This window comes from Pelophylax lessonae (assembly GCF_965119305.1).
Source record: "Pelophylax lessonae genome assembly, chromosome: 12".
Taxonomy (NCBI): domain Eukaryota; kingdom Metazoa; phylum Chordata; class Amphibia; order Anura; family Ranidae; genus Pelophylax; species Pelophylax lessonae.
In genome coordinates this window covers 138,311,504-138,330,273 of record NC_138779.1, presented here as the reverse complement: position 1 = coordinate 138,330,273, position 18,770 = coordinate 138,311,504, and the positions used below count along the sequence as shown (strand labels likewise).

General features: G+C 40.8%; 1 protein-coding gene across 3 annotated transcripts in view; it reads left to right on the top strand.

Annotated features, from left to right (window-relative positions):
* The window catches only part of LOC309568492 (uncharacterized protein), an 88,361-nt gene extending 69,879 nt beyond the window's left edge, over nucleotides 1–18,482 (top strand). For all 3 annotated transcript variants that reach the window (XM_082274171.1, XM_082274170.1, XM_082274169.1), the window contains exons 24-26: nucleotides 11,566–11,769; nucleotides 12,286–12,392; nucleotides 18,237–18,482. In XM_082274171.1, the coding sequence (XP_082130297.1) occupies nucleotides 11,566–11,769; nucleotides 12,286–12,392; nucleotides 18,237–18,480 (555 nt within the window). In that variant the 3' untranslated portion in view covers nucleotides 18,481–18,482. The remainder of the gene's footprint in view (nucleotides 1–11,565; nucleotides 11,770–12,285; nucleotides 12,393–18,236) is intronic.
* The last annotated feature ends 288 nt before the right edge of the window (nucleotides 18,483–18,770 follow it).

Here is an 18,770-nt window from a genome sequence, read left to right as displayed (position 1 = left end):
CCTAAAAGGCTAGATGAGGAGTAGGGGGGGTATGGAACAGGCAGCACCCTCAAACCTTCAGAAGTATGAGATGAACCCCAACAACTTGGAAAGGTGGATCTCTCTCACACGTACCGACACAGACTATCCCGCAATTCAATTGATCCTCAAAGGTTTTTATTGAATAGCGGAATAGGAAATATGATCAAAAAAAGTGTATGTATCTCGCACGTACACAACCACACTAGGCCCCAATTACTATTGTTTGTACCCCTAAAAGGCTAGATGAGGAGTAGGGGGGGTATGGAACAGGCAGCACCCTCAAACCTTCAGAAGTATGAGATGAACCCCAACAACTTGGAAAGGTGGATCTCTCTCACACGTACCGACACAGACTATCCCGCAATTCAATTGATCCTCAAAGGTTTTTATTGAATAGCGGAATAGGAAATATGATCAAAAAAAGTGTATGTATCTCGCACGTACACAACCACACTAGGCCCCAATTACTATTGTTTGTACCCCTAAAAGGCTAGATGAGGAGTAGGGGGGGTATGGAACAGGCAGCACCCTCAAACCTTCAGAAGTATGAGATGAACCCCAACAACTTGGAAAGGTGGATCTCTCTCACACGTACCGACACAGACTATCCCGCAATTCAATTGATCCTCAAAGGTTTTTATTGAATAGCGGAATAGGAAATATGATCAAAAAAAGTGTATGTATCTCGCACGTACACAACCACACTAGGCCCCAATTACTATTGTTTGTACCCCTAAAAGGCTAGATGAGGAGTAGGGGGGGTATGGAACAGGCAGCACCCTCAAACCTTCAGAAGTATGAGATGAACCCCAACAACGTGGAAAGGTGGATCTCTCTCACACGTACCAACACAGACTATCCCCCAATTTAACTGATCCCCAAAGGTTTTTGATTAAATAGCGGAATAGAAAATATGATCCCAAAAAAGTGTATGTATATCACACGTACACAACCACACTAGGCCCCAATTACTATTGTTTGTACCCCTAAAAGGCTAGGAGTAGGGGGAGTATGGAACAGGCAGCACCCTCAAACCTTCAGAAGTATGAGATGAACCCCAACAACTTGGAAAGGTGGATCTCTCTCACACGTACCAACACAGACTATCCCCCAATTTAACTGATCCCCAAAGGTTTTTGATTAAATAGCGGAATAGAAAATATGATCCCAAAAAAGTGTATGTATATCACACGTACACAACCACACTAGGCCCCAATTACTATTGTTTGTACCCCTAAAAGGCTAGGAGTAGGGGGAGTATGGAACAGGCAGCACCCTCAAACCTTCAGAAGTATGAGATGAACCTCAACAACTTGGAAAGGTGGATCTCTCTCACACGTACCAACACAGACTATCCCCCAATTTAACTGATCCCCAAAGGTTTTTGATTAAATAGCGGAATAGAAAATATGATCCCAAAAAAGTGTATGTATATCACACGTACACAACCACACTAGGCCCCAATTACTATTGTTTGTACCCCTAAAAGGCTAGGAGTAGGGGGAGTATGGAACAGGCAGCACCCTCAAACCTTCAGAAGTATGAGATGAACTCCAACAACTTGGAAAGGTGGATCTCTCTCACACGTACCAACACAGACTATCCCCCAATTTAACTGATCCCCAAAGGTTTTTGATTAAATAGCGGAATAGAAAATATGATCCCAAAAAAGTGTATGTATATCACACGTACACAACCACACTAGGCCCCAATTACTATTGTTTGTACCCCTAAAAGGCTAGGAGTAGGGGGAGTATGGAACAGGCAGCACCCTCAAACCTTCAGAAGTATGAGATGAACCCCAACAACTTGGAAAGGTGGATCTCTCTCACACGTACCAACACAGACTATCCCCCAATTTAACTGATCCCCAAAGGTTTTTGATTAAATAGCGGAATAGAAAATATGATCCCAAAAAAGTGTATGTATATCACACGTACACAACCACACTAGGCCCCAATTACTATTGTTTGTACCCCTAAAAGGCTAGGAGTAGGGGGAGTATGGAACAGGCAGCACCCTCAAACCTTCAGAAGTATGAGATGAACCCCAACAACTTGGAAAGGTGGATCTCTCTCACACGTACCAACACAGACTATCCCCCAATTTAACTGATCCCCAAAGGTTTTTGATTAAATAGCGGAATAGAAAATATGATCCCAAAAAAGTGTATGTATATCACACGTACACAACCACACTAGGCCCCAATTACTATTGTTTGTACCCCTAAAAGGCTAGGAGTAGGGGGAGTATGGAACAGGCAGCACCCTCAAACCTTCAGAAGTATGAGATGAACCTCAACAACTTGGAAAGGTGGATCTCTCTCACACGTACCAACACAGACTATCCCCCAATTTAACTGATCCCCAAAGGTTTTTGATTAAATAGCGGAATAGAAAATATGATCCCAAAAAAGTGTATGTATATCACACGTACACAACCACACTAGGCCCCAATTACTATTGTTTGTACCCCTAAAAGGCTAGGAGTAGGGGGAGTATGGAACAGGCAGCACCCTCAAACCTTCAGAAGTATGAGATGAACCCCAACAACTTGGAAAGGTGGATCTCTCTCACACGTACCAACACAGACTATCCCCCAATTTAACTGATCCCCAAAGGTTTTTGATTAAATAGCGGAATAGAAAATATGATCCCAAAAAAGTGTATGTATATCACACGTACACAACCACACAAGGCCCCAATTACTATTGTTTGTACCCCTAAAAGGCTAGGAGTAGGGGGAGTATGGAACAGGCAGCACCCTCAAACCTTCAGAAGTATGAGATGAACCTCAACAACTTGGAAAGGTGGATCTCTCTCACACGTACCAACACAGACTATCCCCCAATTTAACTGATCCCCAAAGGTTTTTGATTAAATAGCGGAATAGAAAATATGATCCCAAAAAAGTGTATGTATATCACACGTACACAACCACACTAGGCCCCAATTACTATTGTTTGTACCCCTAAAAGGCTAGGAGTAGGGGGAGTATGGAACAGGCAGCACCCTCAAACCTTCAGAAGTATGAGATGAACCCCAACAACTTGGAAAGGTGGATCTCTCTCACACGTACCAACACAGACTATCCCCCAATTTAACTGATCCCCAAAGGTTTTTGATTAAATAGCGGAATAGAAAATATGATCCCAAAAAAGTGTATGTATATCACACGTACACAACCACACTAGGCCCCAATTACTATTGTTTGTACCCCTAAAAGGCTAGGAGTAGGGGGAGTATGGAACAGGCAGCACCCTCAAACCTTCAGAAGTATGAGATGAACCCCAACAACTTGGAAAGGTGGATCTCTCTCACACGTACCAACACAGACTATCCCCCAATTTAACTGATCCCCAAAGGTTTTTGATTAAATAGCGGAATAGAAAATATGATCCCAAAAAAGTGTATGTATATCACACGTACACAACCACACTAGGCCCCAATTACTATTGTTTGTACCCCTAAAAGGCTAGGAGTAGGGGGAGTATGGAACAGGCAGCACCCTCAAACCTTCAGAAGTATGAGATGAACCCCAACAACTTGGAAAGGTGGATCTCTCTCACACGTACCAACACAGACTATCCCCCAATTTAACTGATCCCCAAAGGTTTTTGATTAAATAGCGGAATAGAAAATATGATCCCAAAAAAGTGTATGTATATCACACGTACACAACCACACTAGGCCCCAATTACTATTGTTTGTACCCCTAAAAGGCTAGGAGTAGGGGGAGTATGGAACAGGCAGCACCCTCAAACCTTCAGAAGTATGAGATGAACCCCAACAACTTGGAAAGGTGGATCTCTCTCACACGTACCAACACAGACTATCCCCCAATTTAACTGATCCCCAAAGGTTTTTGATTAAATAGCGGAATAGAAAATATGATCCCAAAAAAGTGTATGTATATCACACGTACACAACCACACTAGGCCCCAATTACTATTGTTTGTACCCCTAAAAGGCTAGATGAGGAGTAGGGGGAGTATGGAACAGGCAGCACCCTCAAACCTTCAGTATGAGATTGTGTTCACTGTACCCCACAAAGATTGAGTTCACTGCACCCCACAATGATTGTGTTCACTGCACCCCACAAAGATTGTGTTCACTGCACCTCACAAAGATTGTGTTCACTGTACCCCCCAAAGATTGTGTTCACTGCACCCCACAAAGATTGTGTTCACTGTACCCCACAAAGATTGTGTTCACTGCACCCCAAAAAGATTGTGTTCACTGCACCCCAAAAAGGATGTTGTTCACTGCACCCCAAAAAGGATGTTGTTCACTCCACCCCAAAAAGATTGTGTTCACTGCACCCCACAAAGATTGTGTTCACTGCACCCCAAAAAGATTGTGTTCACTGCACCCCAAAAATGATTTTGTTCACTGCACCCCAAAAAGGATTTTGTTCACTGCACCCCAAAAAGGATGTTGTTCACTCCACCCCAAAAAGATTGTGTTCACTGCACCCCAAAAAGATTGTGTTCACTGCACCCCACAAAGGATTTTGTTCACTGCACCCCAAAAAGATTGTGTTCACTGCACCCCAAAAAGGATGTTGTTCACTGCACCCCAAAAAGGATTTTGTTCACTGCACCCCAAAAAGATTGTGTTCACTGCACCCCACAAAGGATTTTGTTCACTGCACCCCACAAAGATTGTGTTCACTGCACACCAAAAAGGATTGTGTTCACTGCACCCCAAAAAGATTTTGTTCACTGCACCCCAAAAAGATTGTGTTCACTGCAGCCCAAAAAGATTGTGTTCACTGCAGCCCAAAAAGATTGTGTTCACTGCAGCCCAAAAAGATTGTGTTCACTGCAGCCCAAAAAGATTGTGTTCACTGCAGCCCAAAAAGATTGTGTTCACTGCAGCTCACACACAGAAAAATGGATGTGGATCACTGACACCTGCCTATCTCCAATCCCACACCACACAGCAATATCGATTGTAGTTTGTAGAACACAGTTTCCCTAAAATTCAGCAGACTCTGTCCCTAACAGGATTGAGAAGAGATCGTAGATCAGGATTGAGTGCAGACCCCACCCCCCACACAGCAATATCGATTGTAGTTTGTAGAAGACACTGACCCTATATAATTCAGCAGACTCTATCCCTAAAATGCCTACAACTCGCCCTGCCTAAACACTCCGACCTGTCCCTCAATTCTATCCGGACACAAATGGTTTTTTCCTGCCTATCTTTCCCTAATCAGCAGCCAGCACGTTGATGTGTGCTCTGTCCCTGAATCTAAGCAGCATAATGACGCCGCTGCGGCTGCCTCGAACTTATAAAGACTTGGTCACATGCTTCAGACGGCCAATCACAGCTACTGAGACATTTGCAGGCATGGCTGGGATGGCTTAAGGCACACCAGTTAAACGATTGTTGATTGGCTGTTGAAAGCCCGCCATGAAAAGAGCGCCAAAGCATGCAAAACCCGGAAATAAAACGACCGAACACGGATTTTTACCCGAACATACAGTAAAGTGTCCGTGTCCGTGTTCGGGTACAAAAAATCCAATTATTCGGTACGAACACGAATAATACAGTCCGTGTTCGCTCAACACTAGTTGACAGCACTCCAGTGCCATCGGATAAAAAGTCTTTATTTCTCCATAAATATGACATCACAATAGACAGAAGCCTCAAACAGCAAATGTGTTTCACAAATCAAGTTCGCTGTTTTATTGCTGAAAAAGGATTGTGGGCCCCATGCTGTTTTTTTGGTCAATTTTCATTGCCGGAAATTGTGTTTTGTGATGGGCCGAAAGTCAAAGCTTTGCGCATAAACTAGTAAAGATGTATAGCAAAAGTGACATCTACAAAAGGAAAAAAGCTGTTTAAAATGCCATTTTATCACATTTCCCCATATGCTTCCTTTATTTAGCAAATAGTGCAATGGAGACTCCCCAAAACATCCACTAATCACTTATCAAGGAGCATGAGGGTCTGGTACATATTTGGGGGATACCCTTTGCATTATTTCCAAAAACTAGGCCGTTTGCAGCGTGAAAGTGAATTAACAGCTTTTTTTTTTTCTATGTGTCACTTTTGCTATATGTGTAAAAAAACAAAAGACATGAAATACCCAAACATCAATACCAGTCCCTTCTGGTAGGTGGGCCCTACTATGGGAAAAAATAAAGACATGGGGTCCCCCAAAATGAATACCAGACCCTTCAGATACATATTTTAAGTGTGAAATCTAAGGAAAAAAAGGGTCCTTTAATCCGAGTATGCAGCTTGACAAGCTAGGAACCACACCTATATGTGGGGGATACATCCCCTAAACAGGGACCTCTTCCCCACTACCCTGACCCAGTGGTTGTGGGGGTAAGGGAAGGCTTATTGAAATCTGGAATGAGTAAGGGGTAGATTATTTAAAAAATGAAGGAAGCTGCCAGGGTAAAGTAAATTAATGGCTTTTTTAGTGACATAGGATCCGCCCAAAATCAATACCAGGCATTTTAGATCTGATATAGATATAAGGGACAACAATGCAAAAATGACATGGGATCCTCCCTAAAATTCATACTAGAACCCTTCAGATCTGGTTCAGATTTTAGGTAGGAACCCCGCGCAAAGAAATAATGGGTATGGTCCCCCCTTATTACATACCAAACCCTTAATCCAAGCATACAGCCTGACAGGCCTGAAACCACACCAGGCCACATGCCCTCAATATGTGGGGGGGGGGTCCCTCATTGATGAGAAAAGAAACCACTTTCCTACAACCCAAAGCCAGGAGGACGTGGGTGTGGGTGTGTGTGTGGGGGGGTGGGGGGGGGGGGTACTTATTGGGACTTGTCCCTACTCATGCACAACAAAAAAATTCAGCTCCAAATAAGCACATACTCATTTTTGACAGGTCTTTTATTAAAAATTAAAAAAATCCAGCATTATGTCTCAATCACCAAAAGAAAAAGCCCATCGATATGCTGATCAGCTCTCTTGTGGCTACCACGCTAATGCAACTCTCTGGAGCTATCATTAGGTAAACAAGGGGACAGAACTGTGGTGAAATTAATACTGACCAAATATGACCATGACCATATTTGGTGTATAGCTATGGTAAGATTTTGTCAGTGATGTCACCACCACCCTTCCCCTTTACTTACATGGCAGGAGATTTCTGAACAGGTAAATGTTTGGGCGTCCCCCCAAAAGCCCAAAAAGCCAATATTCAATTTAAACTTGAGCTTGAACAAACCTTAAACTCATCCCTACTTAGGATTTAAGATTTACGTGGACCCCAGGGTTTAGGCTTGGCAACTTTAATAACTTTTTTGGCTTTCTCTGCAAGAATTCCCAGAACTCCTGTTTTTGAGAAGGAGAGATGGTCTTTGCTATCTCTACTTTTTAATCTGGGAATCGGGATCTTCTCTCATTCTCTGGTCTAGTGTGAAAGCCTCTCTTTCCATCCAGGTTTTGATCAGGTGAGTAAGTAGTAGTAGTTTAAGTAAGACTTACTCCTTGTGGGCTGGCAGACTTTAGTATTAACCTTTTCATTGCTATGTGCATCATGTGTGCCATTCAGTCTTGCACTTGTGCAATGTGTTCCACTATTTTTCAATAGGGCATAGTCATCTCGTTCCTACGTCTCTTTATCAACATCCAGTAGTCCTTGGTAGTTTTGCCAATAAACCAACTCAAAGGGTCAGAACCCCATGGATGCATGAGGCAGTAAACAATTCAAATCTTTAACCACTTTTTTGAGTATCATCTTTAGGGTTTAGTTGAACTGTTTATTTAATCTATCAGTTTGTGAATTATAAACTGAAGTTTATAATTGCTTAATTTTGAAGAATTTTCTGAGTTCATTCAACACCTTAGACAAAACAGGGTGCCTTGAAAGATCAGGATCTTGAACTTTAGCCCTGTTCACATGAACATGGGAAACAACTCAAATGTGATATCCTTGGAAGAGGTACTTCTTAAAAGGATAGATATCCGATGGCAAAGTCAAGAACCAAAAAGTATTGGTGCCCCCTAGCTTAATTAAGTAAGGGGTTCCAACAAGTACATGGGTATGTGATCAAAGGGTATTTTTATAATCAGAAGCTTTACCAGTGGACTCCAAAAATGGGATGTTGGGCAGTCAGTGTACAGGTAAGGCAGGACTCAGAGAAGGCCTAATTTCCTGGTTTACCCCAAGGGAATAAAACCTTTGCAAATCCAGTCCTAGTTGTAACTGCCCCTAAATGACTCCTCGGTACATGAGCATGAGCCAAATGTAACACTTTGTGCCTAAAAGACTGAGATACCACCACTTGTTCAATCCCTTCATCATGCTTTTTGATGACTCTGTAACACAGATCATGACTCACAGCAAAATGGGGGAACTGCACATCCGCCCAGTGTTACTGTTTGACACCGTAACTCGATTCTTGGCAGAGACTAGAGTAGAGTCTCTCATCTATAAAAAATGTATTTGTAGACTAAATCCTGCAAGTCTGGCTCAGAAGAAGAGGCCTCAGTTCCTAATCCTGCAAATACTACAGATGGACCTGGGCCAGTCTGCAGTTTCACTTTTCTCTTGATGTGCATAAACATTTTTTAAGCTGAAATGTGTCAATAGTTATTTCATCCAAGAGGATGCCTCTGACCACGTAAACACCACAACCTATAGTGAAGCAGTTCCCACTGGGTGGAATAGAGTTACCTTGTCCATTGTCATGCAAACAGACAATACTTGTTCTCAAGGTATTAGGTTTCCCCACAAATTTGTAAGTCTGGAGAAGAGTAACACTCTGTGTGACAACCTAATATACATTAACCTGCAGCACACACTGCAGATTTATATATTTTAGCAATAGATGCCACATTTACATACATGGAGCAGTAGATGCCACATTTACATACATGGAGCATTGTCAGGGTAAGTCATATTCCATTGGCTCAATCCTCCTTTTGACCCTAGAATTGTCAAAGCTGCTTTACAACTGCCCCTGTCTCCTGGAGGCCTGGCGTTACCATGCTTTCGTCAATACTATTGGGTTGGTGACGGTGCGCTGGTGGTTTGCCCGATCACAAACAAATCCCATAGTAATCCTAGAGGCAGCTATCCTGGGCTCATACTCTGCATTAAGCAATTTGGTGTTTAGAGGCCCGAGGGTGTGCCCTGAGATGACATCTCTGATGCGCACAACTTTTGGGATGTGGGGACAGATGACTGCAGTGCTTAGTGGGGCCACTCCATTCTGGGGTAATTCTAGGTCCCCACATCCCCAATCCATCCCCAATCCATCCCTTACCCCAGCCTTTGGGCCAGGTATGGTATTAAATAGATACAGCAGATTATGCTAGAAGGAAGTCTGCTACCTTTTGATAGTATAAAAGCCACATTTCAACTCCGCTCATAGATGTTCCTTTACTACCTGCAGCTACGACACACGGTACAGTCGTTTCCTGATGAGGCTATTGCCCCCTCCACCACCCATAGCTAGCTATACTGATTAGCTTAATTTACCTAATTGGGTGATCATACTTGATATTGTTATACTATAATCTCTGGATGAAGCCCATAATATACAGTAAAAATGCTTATTTTGAATTATTTTCTATATCTATTGTACTAAACTGAGCTTTGTGCCTTAATGTACCTTTTTTATTATTTTTTTTTATATATGTGTTGTTTTTCTCTTTTTGAGATAAATAAAAACTTTTCAGTTGAAAAAAAATATGAATAGATATCTAAACTAAGTGAAAATAATCAGTTTAGATAAAATGCTAATCTCTCAGGTCACCTTAATTTTTTTAACTTTATTTTAATTCTGTACCCATGTTGTTTTTTACGTAAAGTGGTGCTTACTTTTTGATTTTTTTTCCTGGATAGAATTATGACCTTAACCACTTGCCGACTGCCGCACGACTATTTACGTCGGCAGTCAGCCCCTCACAGGCAGAGTAACGTAGATCTACGTCGCTAGCCTGTGAGGGTTTTGGGAGCGAGCACGCGCCGCCGGAGGCGCGCTCCCGCGCGGTCACGGACCCCCCTCGCGCGTGTGCCTGGCGGACCCGATGTCCGCCGGGCACTCGCGATCGTCCGTGACAGCGGGAGAAAGGCAGGCGGCTAATGTAAACAAAGCCACCTGTCAGTTCTCCCTGTGTAAGAATGATGATCAAACGGTTCTACTAAGTAGGACCGTTGATCACTGTTCTTACACATCAAGCCACAGCCAATCATAGTTAGAAGCACGCCCCTAGGACACACTTAACCCCTCCCTCTCCAATACAGTTAACTCCTTCACTGTCAGTGTCATTTTTACAGTAACAGTGCATATATATATAGCACTGATTACTGTAGTAATTGTATGTAGGGAGTGAAGGCATGTGCTGGTCTACACACAGAAAGGGTGCAGTCCAAGCATCAGGCCTGGGGGTTTAAATGTGCCACATATACTAACAAAGGAAATTATTTTCACACTTCCAAACCATGTAAAAGGTAACAAATATAATTTTATTGGGTTTATGTTGACAACAATAGGAAATGTAAGAATAAAATGTGGTACAGCAATCATAAATACATATTATTACATTACATAAAGCCCCAAAGTGTCCGGGCTACATAGATAGAATGAAGAGCTGGAACAGCTCTTCATTCTATCTATGTAGCCCGGACACTTTGGGGCTTTATGTAATGTAATAATATGTATTTATGATTGCTGTACCACATTTTATTCTTACATTTCCTATTGTTGTCAACATAAACCCAATAAAATTATATTTGTTACCTTTTACATGGTTTGGAAGTGTGAAAATAATTTCCTTTGTTAGTATATGTGGCACATTTAAACCCCCAGGCCTGATGCTTGGACTGCACCCTTTCTGTGTGTAGACCAGCACATGCCTTCACTCCCTACATACAATTTTTGTTCTTTTTGGGGGAGGTGCCAATAGACGATTATTTAAATAACCACTGTGTCCCCCACCACAATTCCTTCCGATTACTGTAGTAATGTCACTGGTAACCCCAAAAGTGTCAAAAATGTCAGTCAAGGGTCCGATCTGTCCGCCGCAATGTCGCAGTCCCGCAAAAAAATTGCAGTTCGCCGCCATTACGCGCTAAGAAAGAAAACAACAAAAATGACAAAAATCTTTCCCTTTGTTTGTAAACGCAATAACTTTTGCGCAAACCAATCCAAATACGCCTTTTGCGATTTTTTTTACCAAACATATGGTAAAAAAAAAAATTGGCCTAAAACCTTAAAAAATTTTGATTATTACATTTTTTTGGGGGGAATTTCATAAAAAAAATGTGAAAAATATTGTTATTTTTGCAAAATTGACACTATTTTTTTGTTTATAGCGCATGATCAAAAAATCACACAGGTGATCAAATACCACCAAAAGAAAGCTCTGTTTGTGGGAAAAAAAGGATGCCAAATTAGTTTAGGTACATTGTCGCACGACCGCGCAATTGTCCATTAAAGTCACACAATGCCGAATCGCAAAATAGGCCCTGGTCAGGTAGGGGGTAAAATCTTCCAGGGCTTAAGTGGTTAATAAAAATTTTCTATTTTTTTTTTTTTTTCAGGCAATAAAAGTTTGCTTCACTGAAGGCTTTTTTACCCAACATGAATTATCATTTCCTTCCCAGTCTAATATTGCAAGCTCAGCAAATGATGGTATTTTGACAAAAGCAGAAGACCATTTAAAGAAAAAACAAAACCAGAATTTCATTCCTGAGTTTATATCAATGAAATTTACCCCATCAAACAGACATGCTTGTTTTAAAGAGGTATACAAAGAAAATATTTACCTAAAAAGTTGAATAATTATTTGTCTGTGTATTGTCCTCACCCCTTCTCTACCCCCCCCCCCTTTCACACACTTTGTCACCCCCCCCCCCCCCATATTTGTCTGTGCTGTCAATCATATTAGTTTAATTGTTTTAAATATTTTTAAGTGGGTTGGTGTTGTTATGGTCAGTAATATTTATTCTGTTTTATACCCCAAAAAAATTAACATTCTCTGTTATATTTTTTCACATAGGTTACATGCTACATCTCAGATTGTAGTAGTTTATGATTTGAAGTATAGATAAATGAAGTGTGCTATATCACTTATCACTTGCCAATGATTGTGTGCTTGGACAAACTAGGCTACATTTATACAGTCATATGGTAACCCATCTCCAACACATCAGGACACATTTTGGGTTCTGACCCCAGTTTAAGAAACACAGTTCTGAAGGATAAAACCTTGGGTCTGCTTTTATGAAAATCCTTATGTAATTTTTATTTTCTAACCTCAGAGGACAGACGAAATGTTGTATGGATGTGAATTTGAAGCAATACTCAAGGAGAAATTGGCTAAAAAGAAAAGAGACTTTTTCAATGACAGCTTTAGAAAGATAACCTGGTAAGGTCACACATGTGTATTTGCATGGTAGAACAGTATTAAGGAGAACCAGTCACCATAGGCATTGAATTGAATTGTTAAAATACAGCCTTACCTATCAATAAAGACAAGTGAACTTTGGAAATGTATGATAAGTTGTGGTTCAGACCAAATTTTTAAAAAATTAGTAAAACCTTCGGAATTTTGAGGTTTTGAACTTGAACTACCATTGAAGTCAATTGAAATTCAAGCCAGTCTCCAAAGAAATTTGTATTCCAGAGCATCAAATGATGCAAATTTGTTCAGAATAGTCTGAGAAGCTCCTGGCAGCCCCGAATGATGAGCTGGAGTAATGTTCTTAGAAAAATTCTACTAGACATTTTGGCACTGGCTGTAAGCTAAGGGTACTCAGACAAGAGCAAAAGATACAAGGCAAAACAGCCTTTAACCCTGTCGCTGTTAGGACCATTTGGCGTACGGACCTACAGCATTGTTTCCAGCTGGCCAGGACCTGACATTCCTCCTTCTGCTATAAGCTCATGGTCACTTCAGTTGTGTTTACTATCCCCCTTCTGTTCCTTGAATGGGCACAGTGAGCAATCGTTCCTGTGTCTATTCATCACTGGGGCACTGTAAACAGTGTTTACTATGCTTCAGTTTTGTGAATGAATAGAAATCCCTATACAGACTCCTATTCGTTTATGTACAATGCAACTGAGGCTGCAGAGAAAGGGACTGTCTTCAGTCCCTTTCCTTGTCTCAAAAAAGAGACATAAAGGTTCTGTTTAGACCTCCGATATCTCACTAAATAAAATAAAACATAGTAAGGCCTAGTTTACATAGGGTATACTACAGCATATGCTCTGCAAGGCCGTGTTTACCTGTACAGAGATAGAGAGGTGTTCTGTGTATCCCTGTGCAGGCAGTCCCATTGATGTCATTTAGGATGTAGCAACTGTACAAACACAGCCGTTGCTCCAAATTTGATATCCATGTGGGTCCGTGTGCATGTCCTGAGCTCATATGGTCTGTGTTCAGGAACATGCACCTATACCCACATGGATGTCAGATTGGGAGCAGTGGCTATGCCCTGCAGTTGCTGCATCCCAATTGATATGAATAGGACTGCCTGCGTTGAGATGCACGGGACACTTGTGCATCCCCGTGCAGGTATATACCGCCCTCCACAAGCATACACTTTAGTTCGCACCATGTAAATAAGGCCTTAGTAGCAATTTAGCAGCAATTTTGTAAGGTATGTTGTGTTTATGTGCACTAATAATTTTAGTGAAAATTATAGTGAGGATTTTAGTAAAAATTGCGTTTTGATGAATAATTGCGCAAATATTGCGAGGCCTAAAAAATCAGTAGCATTTTTTTTTTCTAAAGGTCATGTGCTTTCAGAAAATGTATGGTTTGGGGGGTGTTTCTCAAACTTTAAAAGCTGTAAGGGAAAAATGATAACCTCCAGGTTTTTAGAGTAAATTGTTTTTATCCACTGTTTTGTGCACCTACCGTTTTCACCATTTCCTAAAAAGACGTAAATAAAATGTACATATATTTGTTATTAATTAATTCGATACAGTTTAACTTTTATATTTAGTAGGAATTTACCAGGAATTTTGTAAATTTTGCCATGTAAGTATTCACTAATAATTTTAGTGTATTTTTTTAGCAAAAATAGCATTTTGATAAACATTTGCCCAAATGTTGTGGGGCCTAAAAAATCAGTAGCGCCTTCTTTTTATTCTACTGGTCTTATGCTTTCAGAAAAATGTTTAATTTGGGGGCTATTTCACAAACTCTCAAAGCTCAAAGGAAAAATAAAAAAGCAATGGAAAATTAGCAAACATGGTCTGGCCAAAAGAGTTTAAAAGGTTAGCGCAAGGCCTGGCAGTGAAAAGGTTAAAGCGGCTTTTGTTTTTTTTTTGCTCCAAGAAGCCTTTTGAAATCCAAACCACAATAGCAATGACATTCTGTCCAAATTTAACATCCTCAGCATTTTTGGATCAACTCTACCTCTTAGGGTTCACTTGTTAAATTTAGTTCTGGTCTCTCTTTATCACAGCAGAAGAGATAGGCAACATTTATCAAATTACCACCATTTACATTTATTAAATAATTAAACTAAATGTACTTATAATGTAGAATAGGTTTACTATGGTGTATCCATTTAATTCCCATTGCACATAGGGTCATCCAACTGCAGTGCGTCCCTCCTGCCATTTTAGTTCACCCGGGAGTCCAGCCCTGCTGCAGGCACCTTGTCAAAGTCCATGGCAGGCTGTGGCTGGCCTGGGCTAAATACTGTAGCAAATGGTACTGGAATTTAGGGCACTGTGCATTCAGAAATGCAGGCCAGAAACACGTCTCCTGCATTCTGGACTTTTGTCCCTAAATGAACTTGGCCCTAAACATCAGTACAGCATTTAGCCAATCCAGCCTCTGCCTGCCATAGTCTTGGACAAGCTGTCCGCAAGTGGGAAGGGATGCTGCACAGGTGAAATAAAACATTAGGAGGAACGAACTGCAACTGGATAGATTCAAGTGCAAGGGGCCTAAAGTCAAGAAAAAGGTAAAACACAGGTCAAATAACACAGTATTATCAGCTACTCATATACATATATATATATATATATACACTGCCTTGCGAAAGTATTCGGCCCCCTTGAACTTTTCGACCTTTTGCCACATTTCAGGCTTCAAACATAAAGATATAAAACTGTAATTTTTTGTGAAGAATCAACAACAAGTGGGACACCATCATGAAGTGGAATTAAATTTATTGGATATTTCAAACTTTAACAAATAAAAAACTGAAAAATTGGGCGTGCAAAATTATTCAGCCCCTTAAGTTAATACTTTGTAGTACCACCTTTTGCTGCGATTACAGCTGTAAGTCGCTAGGGGTATGTCACTATCAGTTTTGCACATCGAGAGACTGACATTTTTGCCCATTCCTCCTTGCAAAACAGCTCGAGCTCAGTGAGGTTGGATGGAGAGCGTTTGTGAACAGCAGTTTTCAGTTCTTTCCACAGATTCTCGATTGGATTCAGGTCTGGACTTTGACTTGGCCATTCTAACACCTGGATATGTTTATTTGTGAACCATTCCATTGTAGATTTTGCTTTATGTTTTGGATCATTGTCTTGTTGGAAGACAAATCTCCGTCCCAGTCTCAGGTATTTTGCAGACTCCATCAGGTTTTCTTACAGAATGGTCCTGTATTTGGCTCCATCCAACTTCCCATCAATTTTAACCATCTTCCCTGTCCCTGCTGAAGAAAAGCAGGCCCAAACCATGATGCTGCCACCACCATGTTTGATAGTGTGTTCAGGGTGATGAGCTGTGTTGCTTTTATGCCAAACATAACGTTTTGCATTGTTGCCAAAAAGTTTGATTTTGGTTTCATCTGACCAGAGCATCTTCTTCCACATATTTGGTGTGTCTCCCAGGTGGCTTGTGGCAAACTTTAAACAACACTTTTTATGGATATCTTTAAGAAATGGCTTTCTTCTTACCACTCTTCCATAAAGGCCAGATTTGTGCAGTATACGACTGATTCTTGTCCTATGGACAGAGTCTCCCACCTCAGCTGTAGATCTCTGCAGTTCATCCAGAGTGATCATGGGCCTCTTGGCTGCATCTCTGATCAGTCTTCTCCTTGTATGAGCTGAAAGTTTAGAGGGACGGTCAGGTCTTTGTAGATTTGCAGTGGTCTGATACTCCTTCCATTTCAATATTATCGCTTGCACAGTGCTCCTTGAGATGTTTAAAGCTTGGGAAATATTTTTGTATCCAAATCCGGCTTTAAACTTCTCCACAACAGTATCTCGGACCTGCCTGGTGTGTTCCTTGTTCTTCATAATGCTCTCTGCGCTTTAAACTGACCTCTGAGACTATCACAGTGCAGGTGCATTTATACGGAGACTTGATTACAGACAGGTGGATTCTATTTATCATCATTAGTCATTTAGGTCAACATTGGATCATTCAGAGATCCTCACTGAACTTCTGGAGAGAGTTTGCTGCACTGAAAGTAAAGGGGCTGAATAATTTTGCACGCCCAATTTTTCAGTTTTTTTATTTGTTAACAAAGTTTGAAATATCCAATAAATTTTGTTCCACTTCATGATTGTGTCCCACTTGTTGTTGCTTCTTCCCAAAAATTACAGTTTTATATCTTTATGTTTGAAGCCTGAAATGTGGCAAAAGGTCGAAAAGTTCAAGGGGGCCGAATACTTTCGCAAGGCACTGTATATAGATATATAAAAAAAATATATATACCGTATTTTCCGGCGTATAAGACGACTGGGCGTATAAGACGACCCCCCTAATTTTCAAGTTTAAACATGGGTTTTGGGCTATACTCGCCATATAAGACTACCCCCCTTCCGAAGCAAGGCCACACCATTGAAAAACATCAGATTTCTCATAGCTCTCCAAGGTACCCCAAGTACTGTAATACATGTAATCTCTCATAATATCTCCAAGGTACCCTAAGTGTAAGTATTACCAGTAGATGTAATCTCAAGACGCTGGCTGTGTTGGAATCCTGTACCGGTACCGCTTCGGCTACATACAGTATACCGCACTGAGCCAATCACAGTGAGAGATGTATTCTATTATTGAATGCAAAGCCCGCTCGAATTGGCAGAGTCAGAGAGGCGGGCTGATCTTACTCCACCAATCTGAGCAGGCTTTGCATTCAATAATAGAATACATCGCTCTCCCTGATTGGCTCAGCGCGGTACACTGTATGTAGTCGAAGCTACGGTACATACGGTATAGCGGTACAGGATTCCCACACAGCCAGTGTCTTGAGAGATTACATCTACCGGTCAAACTTATACTTAGGTTACTTTGGAGATATTATACTCGGCGTATAAGACGACCCCCCATTTTTGGGGGATTTTTTTGAGGTTCAAAAGTAGTCTTATACGCCAGAAAATACAGTATATATATATATAGTTTTAAAGTCTCCTTCTAATGATATACTGTATGTACTGTATCTATCACATTTCGTTCCCCAGTTCACTTATCCTTTGACATCTGGTTTATACCGGATTTCATTTGCTATTGCCATATAATTGATATACATCATTTTCATATTGTACCCATGTACACTCTGGGGTTTATTTACTAAAACTGGAGAGTGCATAACCTGGTGCAGCTGTACATGGTAGCCAATCAGCTTCTAACTTCAGCTTGTTCAATTAAGCATTGACAAAAAAAGCTGATTGGTTTCTATGCAGAGATGCACCACATTTTACACTCTCTGGTTTTATGAAATCAACCCCCTATGAATATTCATAAAGCAGCCTCATTACTCTAAACGTACACACAATATCCAAGCCTATAAAAAAAAAAAACAGAAAAAAAATACATTTTAAGCCCCGATAGAGAATTCTTGCTGCATAGTCCTTTATTATTACATATATTCTGCTAATGCTATTCTGCAATCTCTGTTTACCAATGCCTCATTTCCACTGAGTGGTACGGTACGGTTCGGTTCAGTACGGTACGGTTCGGAACGGTACACATTGCGTTTCCACTGCCAACAGTACCCTTTCATGATAGGCGTGGTGTAGCAGGAAAGCTGTGATAGACGATTCTCTGTCAACCAATCAAAGTTCTGCAGAGTGTAGCTCCACCCTGTTGGTACAGTACTAATGTGCTTGGTACCCCAACGAAAGGGTACCAAAAAGTGGTACGGTACGGTTCGGAATTAGGGTACCATTCATAATGGAAACGGCATAAATAGCGTACCGTACCAAACCGAACCGCACCAGAAAGCTCAGTGGAAACGAGCCATTAAAGTTGGTTATGTCTTGTAATAATATTAAAAATATTCATTTCATTTAGTGAAATCACAAATCAAGAAAACAATCAGGATGGGATGACCATGAAGCAACTACATGGGGCATTAGACCAACTGAACACTGAACTGACTGCAATCTTGGAGAAAGAAGTTGAATCACAGAAGAATCAAAATAACTCAGAGGGACATTCGTATCATTTAAAAGCACTATTTTTTGAAAAAGAGTGCTTAATTAAAAAAATTGAGAATTTAGAGAAACAAATTCTTTATCTCAGCAACATAATGTAAAGATTTTTTTAAATGAATATACATATGTTAAATGGCATTTAAATCTAAGAGTTATATACAATTTGATATAATATATATACATGTAACTTCTATTCTAGTATAGTATAGTTCAATGCAGGATCCCTTTCCTTTCTGCAGTACTGATGAACTAATACTGTAGCTCTGCCTGTTGTCACTGTGTATAATAAACTTCAATATACGTGCTGCCTGATATGATGAGGTTTGCTTTCTCCCAACAAATATTTTTTCAATAGTTTTTAAATAGGATTAGGATAGACACCAATCAGCCA